General features: G+C 36.8%; 1 protein-coding gene across 5 annotated transcripts in view; it reads left to right on the forward strand.

Moving 5' to 3' along the window:
• ptprz1a (protein tyrosine phosphatase receptor type Z1a) overlaps positions 1-14,740 on the forward strand; it is a 47,737-nt gene extending 32,997 nt beyond the window's left edge. For 4 of the 5 annotated variants that reach the window (XM_057329067.1, XM_057329069.1, XM_057329070.1 and 1 more), the window contains 18 exons: positions 804-945; positions 3,116-3,201; positions 4,729-4,814; positions 6,699-6,719; positions 6,875-6,971; positions 7,186-7,271; positions 7,853-7,987; positions 8,363-8,497; positions 8,601-8,764; positions 8,864-8,999; positions 10,529-10,675; positions 10,922-11,015; positions 11,176-11,249; positions 11,334-11,462; positions 11,550-11,702; positions 12,122-12,264; positions 13,533-13,668; positions 14,045-14,740. In XM_057329067.1, coding sequence (XP_057185050.1) covers positions 804-945; positions 3,116-3,201; positions 4,729-4,814; positions 6,699-6,719; positions 6,875-6,971; positions 7,186-7,271; positions 7,853-7,987; positions 8,363-8,497; positions 8,601-8,764; positions 8,864-8,999; positions 10,529-10,675; positions 10,922-11,015; positions 11,176-11,249; positions 11,334-11,462; positions 11,550-11,702; positions 12,122-12,264; positions 13,533-13,668; positions 14,045-14,188 — 2,108 coding nt within the window. In that variant the 3' untranslated portion in view covers positions 14,189-14,740. The remainder of the gene's footprint in view (positions 1-803; positions 946-3,115; positions 3,202-4,728; positions 4,815-6,698; positions 6,720-6,874; positions 6,972-7,185; positions 7,272-7,852; positions 7,988-8,362; positions 8,498-8,600; positions 8,765-8,863; positions 9,000-10,528; positions 10,676-10,921; positions 11,016-11,175; positions 11,250-11,333; positions 11,463-11,549; positions 11,703-12,121; positions 12,265-13,532; positions 13,669-14,044) is intronic. The other variant, XM_057329068.1, reaches the window with a different exon arrangement.
• The last annotated feature ends 2 nt before the right edge of the window (positions 14,741-14,742 follow it).

Raw genomic sequence — 14,742 nt, forward strand, 5'->3', positions numbered from 1 at the left:
ATCCAGCAGAGGGCAGCAGAACTCTTATATTTACTCAGCAGTTTGTGACAGCTGGCAGTATCAGCATCATGTTTTGGCTGGAATGGCAGGTCAAGTTAGACAGCCCTAGGCCAGGTCTTAATCTCTCAAACGTGTTTGTCTGCAATGAATGTTGACCTGTGAACTCTTTAGCCTCTTAGTGTCAGACCAGCTCAAGACACATATCTGATGGAATAGATTAAGTTGTGCATTATATACACCATTAGAAATCTGTTCTAAGGTCAAAGAGAAACTGAGCTGATATCCTATAATATTTCTAATGCACTTGAACCAACATCTAGTCAAAGGATAATATGTGTTTTGAGGAAGATTTAAGATAGATTGTAAAGTTGGAGTAGCGTCATGAATTTGTATTTTTAGCATTAACAACTTCATTAATTCCACAATGATTATTCCTTTAAGGCGTCTGCATAAATATCTATATATAAGAGCTATATTTTTTAAAGTAGTTAAACATGTTAGTATATTTGTCTTTTACTTCATGTCCCAGGGCTAAGGTACTTTATGATTTTGTGTGTTAGAGTTTCAGCGTTATATAAATGTGTTTGTTTTTTGACATGAAGTGTGAAAGCTCCACATGAGTCTCAGGTATGTGAATTGCATCTACTCTACTGTAAGCTTGCATAAGGAGATATTTGCAGTGTGCAGATAGAGTTGACGCTTGTATCAAATATATAATTTTTTTGCGAGTTCTACATATAGAATGTCATACTGAATGTCTGATAAATTGATCATGTTTAGTGAGAGCATTCTCTTACCCATAGACGCCAGTAACAGCAGTCACGAGTCGCGGGTGGGCCTGGCGAGCATCATTGAGAGAAAGAAGGCTATAGTTCCTCTGGCTGTGGTCTCCACACTCACCTTCCTGGCTCTTATTGTTCTCATTGGCATTTTTATCTACTGGAGGTAAGACCTCACCCTAGTGTACATTACATGCTAGTGCATTTCATTATTATTAAAAATGATGAGTCAATCAATCACATCAAATAAATAAAACGTATAACAACTTTGTTTGAATTATTTATTAATATAAGTAGATTTACTACAGTATATCAAGTTGTCTTAAATATACCGAAAACATGGATTGTTTGAAAAATAAATGGCGACAACAACATGAACAAACGTTGTGCGACCCAAACTTAACAGTTATTGATTCTTTGCTGAGGTCTACTGGAAGTTGAGTAGAACTTTGTAATTTAATGCAATAAATAAACAATAAAATATTTATATAAATTAAATATAAAATAAATTGTTATATTATAACCAAACACAGATCGGAAGTTAACTTTGGGCCAGGCGCGTGTGTCCGATGAAACCGTCTATACATTATAAATTATATATATATATATATAAAGTGAGAACATTTGTAAACATCATTATGTTTTTAATCATTTAACAGAGATACATTTATGATTATAAATTTGAGGTAAAAACTGTTTTGGCTTAAACAGTTGAAGTCGCCTTTGATTGTAGTTATATTGTATTCATTCAGATTTTATTGTAGATTTTTATTATATAGAATTTTCTCAGCTGGTTTGTATTCAATTGCTTCATTTAAAAGGGTCTCAATTCATAGGCCCTTCAGGCAGATGTGGACATTTAAAAATAAAATGTCTATTTATAACCAAACATACACTGCAAAATAAAACATATCCAAGGGTCTTTTTCTTTCTGATGCAAGCTTAAAAATCATTTTAGCGTGTGTTTTAAGTTTTAGATTTAGAATTAATTTGGTTATGTAAATGCAGGTAATTGATGAAGCACATACTGTATTAGGTGACCTGACAAAACAATTTTTGTACAATGTAGATAGGCAATAGTTATGCATTGACTTGATCATAATGCCTGGAAAACAAAACACATTTTCTTTGAGACAGCTGCTCCTGATGTCCTTCATAATGTTACTAATCCATAATCATAACAATCGGCGATAAGGGGGGTGTTGTGCTGTGGCCCCATGAGGAGAGTGTTGTGTGTCTGTGACGGGGGGGGCTAATCTTGGGCACAGACCCAAACTCACACCCACGGGGCGAGGGACCACCCTAAAGGGAAACAACATAAACAAGTCATGCCGTGAAAGCTTGTGCCGTGTGTGTGTGAGACTGTATTTACACCAGACTGGAAAAAACGATAAGAAAAAATGTCAAATATCTCAAATGTTTGTCATTTGCACTATAATCTTTCTCCAGCATAAACACCAAAATGTCTGGAATCTAGTTTTCCGCCGGATATTCTCGGCCGTGAAATAAGCAACTTTGGCAATCCCATCAACAGCATGTTTTCCACATGTAAACAGTTTAGTGGCATAAGATTGTACTTTCTCATTCCTGTCTCGGCCCCCTTCGGCATCTCGCTCACGGTTGACTTTACGTCGTTACATCATCAAGATTGCGGCGAGATTAAATTTGTAATCTTGAAGCCGGTGATTAAATCTCCAATATGTTGATGTGTTGTTTGTGGGCCTGCAGGGAACACACGCTGTCCGGCTGAGGAAAGAACCTCAGCGTGATTATGTTCAACACGACCAACTCGTGTTCATTCCATGTTAGCGCGGCCGTGGGTGGTTCAATCACAGCGAACGCGGGCGTGTACGACTGCTTGTCCATCTGTAGCTACATGGTGCTCATTTGAAGAGCAGACAGATGCGCACTTAACGGGACGTCTTGAAACGCCATAGTGCGTAATCTGTTCAACCATTTTCGTAGTTTGTTGCCACTAATCTCTTCCAAGGAGTTGCCGTTTTAAACCAAACAGATTCAGGGTTAAAAAAAAGTAGAGTGATCCTGTTAGAATGCGTTTTAGTGGAATGTGTGTGGATTAGATTAAATATCATTTTATTAGTGTGCATGGGTTTTAAGCGTACAGTCTCTAGGACATGCAGTATGTAGATAGGACATAAAAACACACAAATAATTAAAGTTTTCTGAGCTGAAACTGATGTTTTGTGTGGTTGTTCAAGTGTTTTTGTTAACTTGATGTCTGAAAAGGATTTGTGGAGTACATTATACATGCTATTCGGTCAACAGTACTGGTTACATGAAGTGCTGGTGTAAAAGATGTTTTAATGCATTTACAGGAAATGTTTTCAGACTGCTCATTTTTACATAGAAGACAACACATCTTCCAGAGTGATTTCCACGTCACCAAAGCCCAGACATACAGGTAATACACACACACGTTAGATTTCTGTACATTGTGGGGACTTTCCATAAGGAAATATTTGACCCCGGACCACAAAACCAGTCATTAGGGTCAATTTTTCAAAATTGAAATTTATACATCATCTGAAAGCTGAATAAATAAGCTTTTCATCATGTATGATTTGTTAGGAGAGGGTGGTATTTGTGCGAGATACAACTATTTTAAAATCTGGAATCTGAGGGTGCAAAAAAATCCAAATATTACAATTTCCTTTAAATTTGTCCATCAGAGATGTTGTAGCAGGATGTTTGCTACGAAGATACAGGTTTGTTTTAATGCTCTCTACTGACTTACCACTGAAATGATGTTGTGGAGAGTAGATGATCCAGAAAGCTGAAATTCTAAACTTTAATTCGCAAAGTGCGGGCAGCGAGTGATGTTTAGGGGTGGGGTTTTTTGTTTGCGATTTTGCGGCATCCACCCACAAAAATAAAGTTTTTATATATTTGCCGTAGAAAATGTACAAAATATCTTCATGGAACATGATCTTTTATTTAATATCCTAAGGATTTTTGGCATGAAAGAAAAATCGATCATTTTGATCCATACAATGTATTGTTGGCTATTGCTACAAATATACCCCTATAAGTCTTTAAAGTAAAATAACTTGAGACGTGATCGCTTTGATTTCTTTCTTTCTTTGAAATGAAATGATTGCTGTTCTGAAAAACAGACCTCCGGAGAACGCAGCCTTCGAAATATGACACAGCTTGTTTGACAGAGAAAATATTTTTGTGTGTAATTTTGAAGGAAAATGACCACTTTTTATTATTTTATTAAAGAAACTTTTTTTTTGATAGGTGCCTTTTGAAGAAAAAGTTGCTAGGGCCGTCAGAGAAGTTGCTAAATCTAGCAGTAACATTGCTAGGTTGGCATCAGTTAATTCAAAATAGATGGTTATTCAGTTATCCTTATAAAGAAAAATAACTCCCAAGTTTCTACTTTTCCAAGAGAAATAAATTGGGGGAAAAGTTCTCAAAGCCAGGTGCAAACACACACAAACATTCCCCGACATCTCTAACTCACGTATTCCTAACACCTGACAGAAAAATATACAAAAAATATAAAAAATACAATTTAATCAAAAGACTTACTATAACTAAGGTAATAAGACTTGAAAACATCTCCTAATTTACGTGATTTATGAAGGAAAATATTTAAAAAATGTAATATTTATACCAAAATATTTGAAGTAAATACCACACATCATTTTTTAGTGTAAAGTAACCCGTTGATGTTATTTTGTTTAAAGATAATAAACATTTGGTAGTGAGGAGCGCTCAAAAAAGTTTTACATTTCATCACATTTGACCTGATTATATCTAGACCTGCACATTAATTCAGTCTGATCACGAACAGATCGTTTCACATTATCTTTAACGTGAGCGTGATTCTCTGCATCCCAGAATTCTGTTCAAATAACGATCACAATCAAATGCTTTCGCTGCTATTTTGGTCGTAACTCTGTGCTTGCGTTCTGCCCTGCAGGTGAACATGATCCCCTGTTGGTTAAACAGTTTGTGAAGCACGTGGCAGAACTTCACAACACCAACTCATTTTCCAGAGAGTTTGAGGTGCGTGTGCCGTCGGCCCCTCCCTTCTGACTCTTTTCAAAGGACAGCTGTCTTCTGATGTTTTAGATCAACATTTCATCTACACATCTCCGTAAACGAATTATGTGGTTCAGTCAGGCACGAATACCATCTATATCCATTCATGCGTGAACGTAGGTTGTTGGTAATGTGTTTCAGCAATAATTAGGTCAGTAACGTGTGCGAGAGCCACTATTGCAGTCGGGTGCAAAAATAATAAAAATACACCGAATTATAGATCGAATTATGTCTTCATTAACATCAATCAATGTCAAATTGCAACCTGCTCACCATAACATAAATTTATTTGCACTTGATTAGATAATTAAAAATGATTTGAGCGCGCTTTAATTGGACACAAAATGAGGCGGTTAAACTTAATGATGAAGAGTGTTCCTAAAAACAAACGCAAAAAGTTTTTGTGTGCGCGCACAGAAATGTGTATGTCTGAATGTTTTATTTTCCGATTTATAACAGTGTGGCCTTGGATTCTGTCTGTTGGAAGATTCGAGAATATATAATGGTATTCCTAATGTTTCTCAGAAAGTTCATATTTGCACAGACTCATGACAGAACCTGTGCCTTAACGTCTTAAACGTTAGACGTAGCAATAGGCCCTATAAAGGGCTTTGTTAGGCACCATGGCTTCTTTACACGTGAAAAAAATGGACACTTTTAACACTACATTCTTCCTAAACATTCGGTTTTAATACAGGACAGAAATCAGTGCCGTCTATATACAAAATTAATTTTGTATATAGACCACTTCGCAATATGTAAACACTGGTCCAGCAGCAACATTTCTTTTCATTTTAAATTTTACTTAATGAAATCTTAAATATATTCGTTAAACATTTTGATTTAGTTATAAATGTGCTGTTGGTTGTATTTTTTGTTCAAACGTTTGTGTAGTGTTAAAAAACGGAAACAGGAAGTGTTTCTGGATTAGCGTTGGATCAGCGTTGCTTACATTTTCCGAAGTGGTCTATAGTTTGTAAGGGTCTCGTGTGAATTATGTCAACTCCCAAATGATAAAATACTGTTGTATTTACTATTGTCAACTGTAGTTAGATTTCTAGATCTGTTCTGTTTTTAAAACTTACTATAGTAAATATTTAATACGGTTTATCAATTCAGTGTAGTATACTATAGTAATTATACATACTACAGTACACAAAAATGTATTACCCTTTACTCTAAATAGTATACTGCAGTATTTTTTCATGTGGGCTATCACAAAATGCTACTCATAACCTGGTGAAGGTGAGATAATAACTACAATATATTGTATTTGTAATTCACGGCACTGCATACTATTTACAAATGACATCAAAGTGTGTAATGGAAGCTACATAATAAGTTCATGAATCTTTCTACAGTAAAATTCATATCTATATTTTTATTAAATATTTAAAAAATGATTTTACCCAAGCCTTGGCCCCCATGCAATACCACCACAGTCCACCGGGGGCCCATAGTTTGGGACCCACTAGCATATTACTGTATTGATCAATATGCATTCAGAACAGAAACCGATCTAGTTCGTAGGCGGTTTCAGCGGCAACAACATAAACAAACGTTATGTGGCCCAAACTGGTAGACCTGAAGAATCAATAACTGTTGAGTAGTTTTTATTTAATATAAACTAATATGAATTATTAATTCAATTTTAAATAAATTGTTATATCCGAACACAGACCGGAAGTTAACTTCGGACCAGATGAAACAACTGTCTATATTAAACGCTTAAAATAAACATAATCCAGACTGTTAGCTTTTGTTAGCTTTTGCTTTGTGCTGTATTATGTTTATTTGTCCACGTCTTGTATTTCATTGCTTTGCTTTGTGCATTCTCACCCCCATTAGATATTGAAAGAATATTTCGAGGTAAGCCATATCTCCCTTTTAATGCTCTTAATTTAATATTGCTTTGAAAAGCTTCAGCATGTGTTGTTGATGCTCAGTGGTCTGCACTTGTGAAAAGTCTTTGACCGTGTATATGGCAAAATGCTGTACTGGAGTCTTGTTGGTTTATTTCGCAGGAGGTTCAGTCCTGCACTGTCGACCTCGCAACCACGACAGACACTTCCAGCCATCCGGAGAACAAGAGCAAGAATCGATACGTCAACGTTTTAGCCTGTGAGAACCACTTATGTTCAGCTTCACGAAAGCTCAATGTGTGGGGAGACCGGGGCTATTTGTCACAAGGCTAAAATAAATTCATATAGTAATAATTAAATATAACAATTAAATTCATAAAACATATTCACTGATAAAGTGGAAAAGAATCTCTGGTCTCACCTTTAACCACAGTGTTGAATGATGAGAGATTAATATTTGTTACATCTTCTAGATGACCACAGTAGAGTGCGGCTCGCACCCTTGACAGACAGAGATGGAAAGAGCGATGGGGAATACATAAACGCCAACTACGTTGATGTAAGAGACCTTGGTTTTTTTGTCATTTTTGTTGAGGGCTCTTGTAGAAGTGTTGCTAGGAAGTCTTGATAATAGTATTATTATTTAATCAGTGAAACATGACTTCCTCAAAGCACAACCATTTAGCTCGCTAGAGAAATGATAGTTGATCTTTATTTAAAGGGACAGTTCACCCAAAAATGAAAATTCTGTCATCATTCTCTCACCCTCAAGTTGTTCCAGACCTGTGTAAAAATCTTTGTTCTGCTGAACACAAAGAACGATGTTTGGATGAATGTTTGGAACCAAACTGTTCTGGTGCACTATTGACCTCCATAGTAGGAAAAAATCTACAATGGCAGTCGATGGTGCCCCAGAACTGTTCAGTTTCCCACATTCTTTCAAATATCTTCGTTTGTGCTATACATAACAAAGAAAGGTGTGCAGGTTTGGAATAACCTGAGGTTGAGTTAATGATGACAGAATTTTCATGTTTGGGTGAACTGTTCCTTTAAGACTTTGTTAGGACTATAACCTGACATGATCCTAACTCTGAAGTTGACTAAAAATGGACTCTTCTCTTGTTTGTTCTTCTGTTTTAGGGTTTTAACAAACAAAAAACTTACATCGCAGCTCAAGGGCCCCTGAAGTCCTGCACAGTGGATTTCTGGAGGATGGTCTGGGAGCAAAATGTGGGAGTGATCGTCATGATCACAAACCTGGTGGAGAACGGAAGGGTGGGCTATTACACAGCAGTCGGTGTTACATAACCTGTATATGACTCTTTCTTCTGTGAAACACTAAAGAAGATATTGATATGTGAAATGTCTCGGTGGTTTTGTTCATACAATGGAAGTCAATGGGGGCCAATGTTGTTTGGTTACCAACATTCTTCAAAATATCTTCTTTTGTGCGCTGCAGAAGAAAAAACGTCATGCAGGTTTGAAATGAAATGAGTACATTGAACTTGGGTGAACTACCTCTTTAATAAATACCTTCAAAGAATCAATGGCAGGACAACAATAAATATGTGTTGAACATTGCAAGATGTCTGTAGATCACAAATTATGATCTTCTGTGATGTTGATTTTTCATCTTCCATTTTTCAACAGAGAAAGTGTGACCAGTACTGGCCTCTGGAGAATCAGGAGGAGTATGGATTTATTCTGGTTACTGCAAAGAACACAAAAGTCCTGGCTCACTACACCCAAAGAACGTTCACCATCAGAAACACTAGCATAAAGAAGGCAAGGATTGATTTGTTTTATTACTTCAAAATTTGACAATTACTATTGATTGCTCATCGATGATGTTTACTTAGAATCTTCCCCACGTCTGTCTGTCTTACAGGGTTCTCAGAAGGGTCGTGTTAATGAAAGAACAGTTATACAATACCACTACACACAGTGGCCTGATATGGGTGTACCTGCGTACGTTCTGCCTGTGTTATCATTCGTCAAGAAGTCATCTAGAGACAGAACAGATGATATGGGTCCAATGATCGTACACTGCAGGTGGGCACACTTCTTATTCACTAAACCTATTGTACTGTAAGTCTTACATTATATTAAATACACTATAGATTGTGGTAAAATGACTTTTTGTGTGTTTAGTGCTGGTGTCGGACGAACAGGAACCTACATAGTGCTGGACAGCATGTTAAAACAAATTCAAGAAGAAGGCACAGTTAACATTCTGGGCTTCCTCAAGCACATTCGTACACAGCGGAACTATCTAGTTCAAACAGAGGTGAGCACAGTTCATTTCGGTCTGCTTGAATTATTACTGTACAAGATAATAAATACACTGTATTGTGTCCATTTCAATCCAGTGTCTGTTGAATTTCAACAAAATGAAACCTCAGGAGTGACATAAAGTCATCCAACACCGGAGACGTGCAGCGTCACGTCTAGGACAATTCTGTTATTAATGTGGTAGAATCGAGTAACAAATGAGAGTTTTTCTGTATTAATCCGCTGTTTTTCCATTACTCCCAAACAGATAAATGCATCTTGCAGCTTATGGTATAGCCAGTTATTCATTAAAGATGATTTCAATCAAATAACATCTAATTTAATATTAAATTATGCGAGTGGCGCTGCAGGACTTAGAACAGCGTCCAGAGTTGTAGCGAAGCGCCTCAGCATGGCGCCGAATGACGGCCGGCATGTGTACACTCATAGAAAACAATATGTTAATTTTTAAAGGGTTCATATGACACGGCTAAAACGAATTTTATGGTTTGTTTTAGATGTAATGCAATGTGTATACACGATTTAAGGTTCAAAAACGCTGTATTTTCCATGTTTGTATCTCCTCTTTGCCCCGCCTCTCTGAAACGCGCAGATTTTTTACAAAGCTTATCGCTCTGAAAAGCGAGGTGTGCTATGATTGGCCAGTTAACCAGTGCTTAGTGATTGGTCGAATACTGCTAGCGTGTGACCGAAATGTAACGCCTCTTACCATATTTGGAACATCAGGTTCCAAAGCAATTGTACTGACAGGTACTCCCACCTTACTTGCGTATACATTTGGGCGGTCTTAGTCAATTCATACCACTAACTGATGTAGATTTGTGGGGGTGTGGTTACACGAGGCGTTTCAGGCAGGTCTGGGTGAGCATTCGCTTTTAGATAGAATGCATCTTTTGTTCTGGCACTTTAATTTTTGCAATTTTACTTGTCTTATACATGCATGGGCAACTTATAACGCACCAAAGACACAGAAAAACACGTATTTGAGCCATTTGACCCCTTTAAAAACAATGGCGCTACGCTGCGTCTGGTGTGCGACCCCCTTAAGTCTTCCTTCTGCTGGCTAAGAATAGTCCCTGATTAACTGTAAACTGCAACAGAATGTTTCGTTTACGTCGCTAGGGGTGGTTGCTAAGGGTGCATAGTGATACGCAGAATCGTTCGGTGAAGCGGTCATAGCATTATTGTGAATAAAGCACAGCTATTGACCAATCAGAATCAAGGACTGGAACTAACCGTTTTATAAAATGAATTTACATTTGAGGTTATTTTCATACTTAAAGAATAGAATGAGCAACTTGAACAGATGTGTTTTTTCCCAACCCATATATTTTGTTAAAAATATTTTCCCCTAGGAAACGTAAGTATTGGTGCTTTATATTGCTAAAAATATATGAACTATATATACCACAAACATGAGATCCACAACTATAGAGTGACCCAGATGTGCTGTTTAATATTTTCATAAAGGAACACTGCTGTGAAGTTTCCATCTCGAACCCACTCGCTGTGCTGTTCTTACAGGAGCAGTACATTTTTACCCATGATGCTCTAGTAGAGGCCATTTTGAGTAAAGAGACAGAGGTGCCATCAAGCCACATTCATCGATATGTTAATGACCTCCTGACACCAGGACCCTCGGGCAGGACTCGCCTGGAAAAACAATTCAAAGTAAGAGAAATAAATTCTGCGTTTGTGTTCAGCGTTTTACCTCAACGCACAGCTGGAAGTGTTTTATTAAATGTCATAACTAATGTGTCACTAACGTTCCTTTGCATTACTGTAGTAGCACAAAGGTCATTGGTTTGAATCCCAGGGAACACAAAATGTAAAACTTAAATGCACTGTAAGTTGGTTTGGATAAAAACTTCTGCCAAATGCATGAATGTCAATGAAATGACTATGATGTGATTGCAGTTGGTGTGCCAGATGAATGCCAAACAAATTGAGTATTCCAGTGCTCTGAGAGAATGCAACACAGTCAAGAACAGGAGCTGCTCGCTTATACCTGGTGGGTTTACAGACCTAATGCTTATGATACAACGAAAATGGCACAAAACTAAGGCTTGATACTTGTTTTTAAGTGCATGGAAAGTTCCTATCATTGGCAATTCTTTATTCTTTACTATTGTTGGTATAACCACAGTGTGATTGTTCTGTGTGTTTTGCAGTGGAGAAAACCAGAGTGTGTCTGTCCACATCAGTAGGAAACACATCAGACTACATCAATGCCTCATATGTCATGGTGATATAACTGTATATTCAATACTTAATGTAAATTAATTGTGTAACATGTAATTTTGAAGACTCATTCATGTGTTTGGATCAGGGTTACCGGCAGAGCAAAGAGTTCATCATTACCCAGAATCCTTTGCCCAGCACAGTGAAGGATTTTTGGCGGATGGTGTGGGATCACAACGGCCGGGTCATTGTATCATTACCAGATACAAGTAGTACGGTCAGTACACTTGTGTCTGCCTTTATTGATCTTTTACTTCATATATATGTTTATTCATATCTCTTTCTTTCACTGTTTCATTCTCAGACAGACAACAGTGAGCCAATCATATTCTGGCCTGTGAGAGATCAGCCAATCAGCTACGAGACCTTCTCAGTAACATTGAGAGGGGAGAGTAACGTGTGTCTGTCAAATGAAGATATGTTGATAGTGCAGGATTACGTCTTAGAGGCTACGCAGGTAACAGCTTCCATAATAATATTAGTAGCTGGCCAACCAATCGTGTTTAAAGACTATTATTAGCATCAGAAAGAGGATCAACGACTGAGATTTTATCAATAATGCACAGAGAGGAATACTGAGATGGGGAGATTATTTTATGTAAATGTACCTGCGTCATTTCAGCAGAATTATTCAGAAAACATAAATGCGGGCATCTGTTTGAAACGTTTATTTCCACGATTGTGGAAATAATAAGAAAGAGCAAATGGCTGCTGACGAAAGCGAGAATAGAGGTAAACAAAAGCCGTTAACAACACATCTGCTGCATCTTACGTACTTAACACAGAGCCATCTGGATGTGCAGGAACTCTAAACCATACACACGTGCTAATAAACGTACACATACATTCAGATCTTATTCGCTTTCCTGTTTTCAGGATGACTATGTTCTAGAAGTAAGGCATTACCGGGCCCCGCACTGGCCCAATCCGGACAGTCCAATCAGTAGCACCTTTGAGCTGATCAACATTGTCCAAAAAGAAGCCGTCTCCAAAGATGGACCCACGATCGTACACGATGAGTGAGTTGTCCTTATGTGCACAGATATGTATTGAAATTCCCTGCAAAAAAAATGAATTTATTATTCTGTGTTTTTGTCTTTGTTTCCCAGTACAAATATCTAAAATTCTGAAATCAAGATACATTTACATGAGAAACAAAATGAGATAAGGTATTTAGGTTTGTTTTCAGAAATGATCAAAATATGCTTTAAATATCTGCCAATGGGGTAAAAAAATAAATGTGACATTTTTAATTAATTGAATTTTCTTACCCCACCGGGGGATATTTAATACATTTTAATCAATCAATTTTAATAATTTTATAAAAAAAAAACAGGACTTACATTTTTAGGTCATTCTGTTCCTTGGGTAAATGTACCTTGACTTAAGAATGTTTAGATATTTAAACTCAGTTGTGGGTGTTATAGATTACAAAGGAATTCAATTACTGTAATCAAATGACTTTTAGCATGAAAAAGCAAAGTAAGGGATTTTTCTTCATTTTAAAGTAATTTAATTACAGTCGGTTGTTATGTACTTTGCATTGCATACTGTATTTACAGTTCTATATAAAACATACAATGTAAAATCTAAATTTAGGTGCATTAAAATGCATTAGAAATGAGGTCATTTTGAAAAGTGCTTATTGAATTAAATGATCAAAATAAATGTTAACAGCTGATTAAAGGTAAAGTTTAGTTTAAGTTTATTTTGAACAGATTTTATTTCTATTGTCCAGGTGGTCAAGGTTAAGGTTTTTTTAAGTATTTAACAGTAAGTAATGCAGTCAGTTTAATTAAGTGAGTATAATAGTTGACGATGTAGTTAATTTGAAATGTGTAATGAATTACTACTAACCCAACACTATTTGTACTGGAAAACGGAACAAAAATGCTAAGAAATGCCTTGTATATTAAAATAAACCTTGATGGTTTCAGCAGCAACAACAGAAACAAACATTATGTGGCCCAAAGTTAACTTCCGGTAGACCTCCTTAAAGAATCAGTAACTGTTAAGAACTTTTAATTTAATGTAATACAATACAATAAAATATTAATATAAAGTTAATATAAAATAAATTGTTATATTATAACCAAGCACAGACCGGAAGTTAACTTCGGGCCAGGCGCGTGCGTCTGATGAAACCGTCTATAAGTGGCTAAACCTCTTTATTTAAGCCAGCAACTATGGCATACTTTGTCAATCTGACAACTACAGCAGTTTAATATTAGCATGTTGTTAAGCTAACATGCTAAGCGTTCTGTTTTAAGTTCATGTATATCCACAGACATGGCGGTGTGACTGCCGGAACATTCTGTGCACTGTCTACCCTAGTACAACAGCTCGAATCTGAGAATGTGGTGGACGTCTACATGGTGGCCAAGATGATCAACCTCACGAGACCTTCCGTCTTCACTGACATTGTGAGACTTCTTTCATTCATAGTATAAGTCATTTCTATAAGTTCTTTCATTTATGTAAGTAAATGTTATATAGTTTTGGGGACGATATGAGGAAATCGTTTATTATATAAATATTGATTAGATCTACACAAACAATTAAAAAATTAATTGTGACGTATTCATTGGCTTATAAAGTGTCAAAACTGAAGCCCCTATTCCGCCAGCTACTATACTTCATTCATTTAGCTGTAGTTGCCAGCAAATGTAGATTATTAAAAGTTATTAAAATAAAAATGTTCCGAGGTGAAATTACTCAGTCGCCAGGGAAAATTAACATTTTCAGAGGTTTTGTGTGGTCAGGCTAAAAACATGTTCTTGTTTTTTTGTTGTTGGACAGGAACAGTACCAGTTCCTTTACAAAGCTATCCTGAGTTTGGTCAGCACCCAAGAAGACGAGCGAGCGCTACAGTCTTCCGACAACAACGGTTCAGTCCCAGGAGACGCCTTGAGCACGGCCGAGAGTCTGGAATCGTTGGTGTAACCATAGTGATAAAGCCTCCACAGGAAAAAAAACAGACTCTCCATCAAAGAATGCTCTTCTGATGTCCCCCAATCCACTTTTTATCTTTGAACTGACGGAGCTTTTAAACGTGTGCCTTCCGACACAACGCCACATTTTTACGCCGGACCATTTGTCTGTCAAACTTCCACCTTGTGCTAACGCTTCACTAATGTCTTTTACAGTCTTATATTTATTTGCTTAAAAGCTTGTTTAAAGAAAATCGTTTTCTTAATTAGTTTTTTATTAGTCTATTTTTGGTAGTATCGACGAATTTCAGCCACGCTGTTTTTCATACTAGTATAAATACAAAGAAAGTGGCAAAAAAAGTTGACGTGCCATTGTTAAAGGTGGAATAATGTTCTAATCTGTAAATAATAATACGGCAGCATCCACGTCGATGGACCAAATTTCTATTTATGTCTAGATTTTTATATTGTGCCGCGAGGCTCTAGTGCTTTACAGGATACGGCTGCGTTTTAATATTTAGTTGACACTTTTGAAATAATGTTTTTGACGTTTCGATGTTTTGTACC

The sequence above is a fragment of the Triplophysa rosa genome, linkage group LG3 (genome assembly GCF_024868665.1).
Source record: "Triplophysa rosa linkage group LG3, Trosa_1v2, whole genome shotgun sequence".
Classification (NCBI taxonomy): Eukaryota; Metazoa; Chordata; class Actinopteri; order Cypriniformes; family Nemacheilidae; genus Triplophysa; species Triplophysa rosa.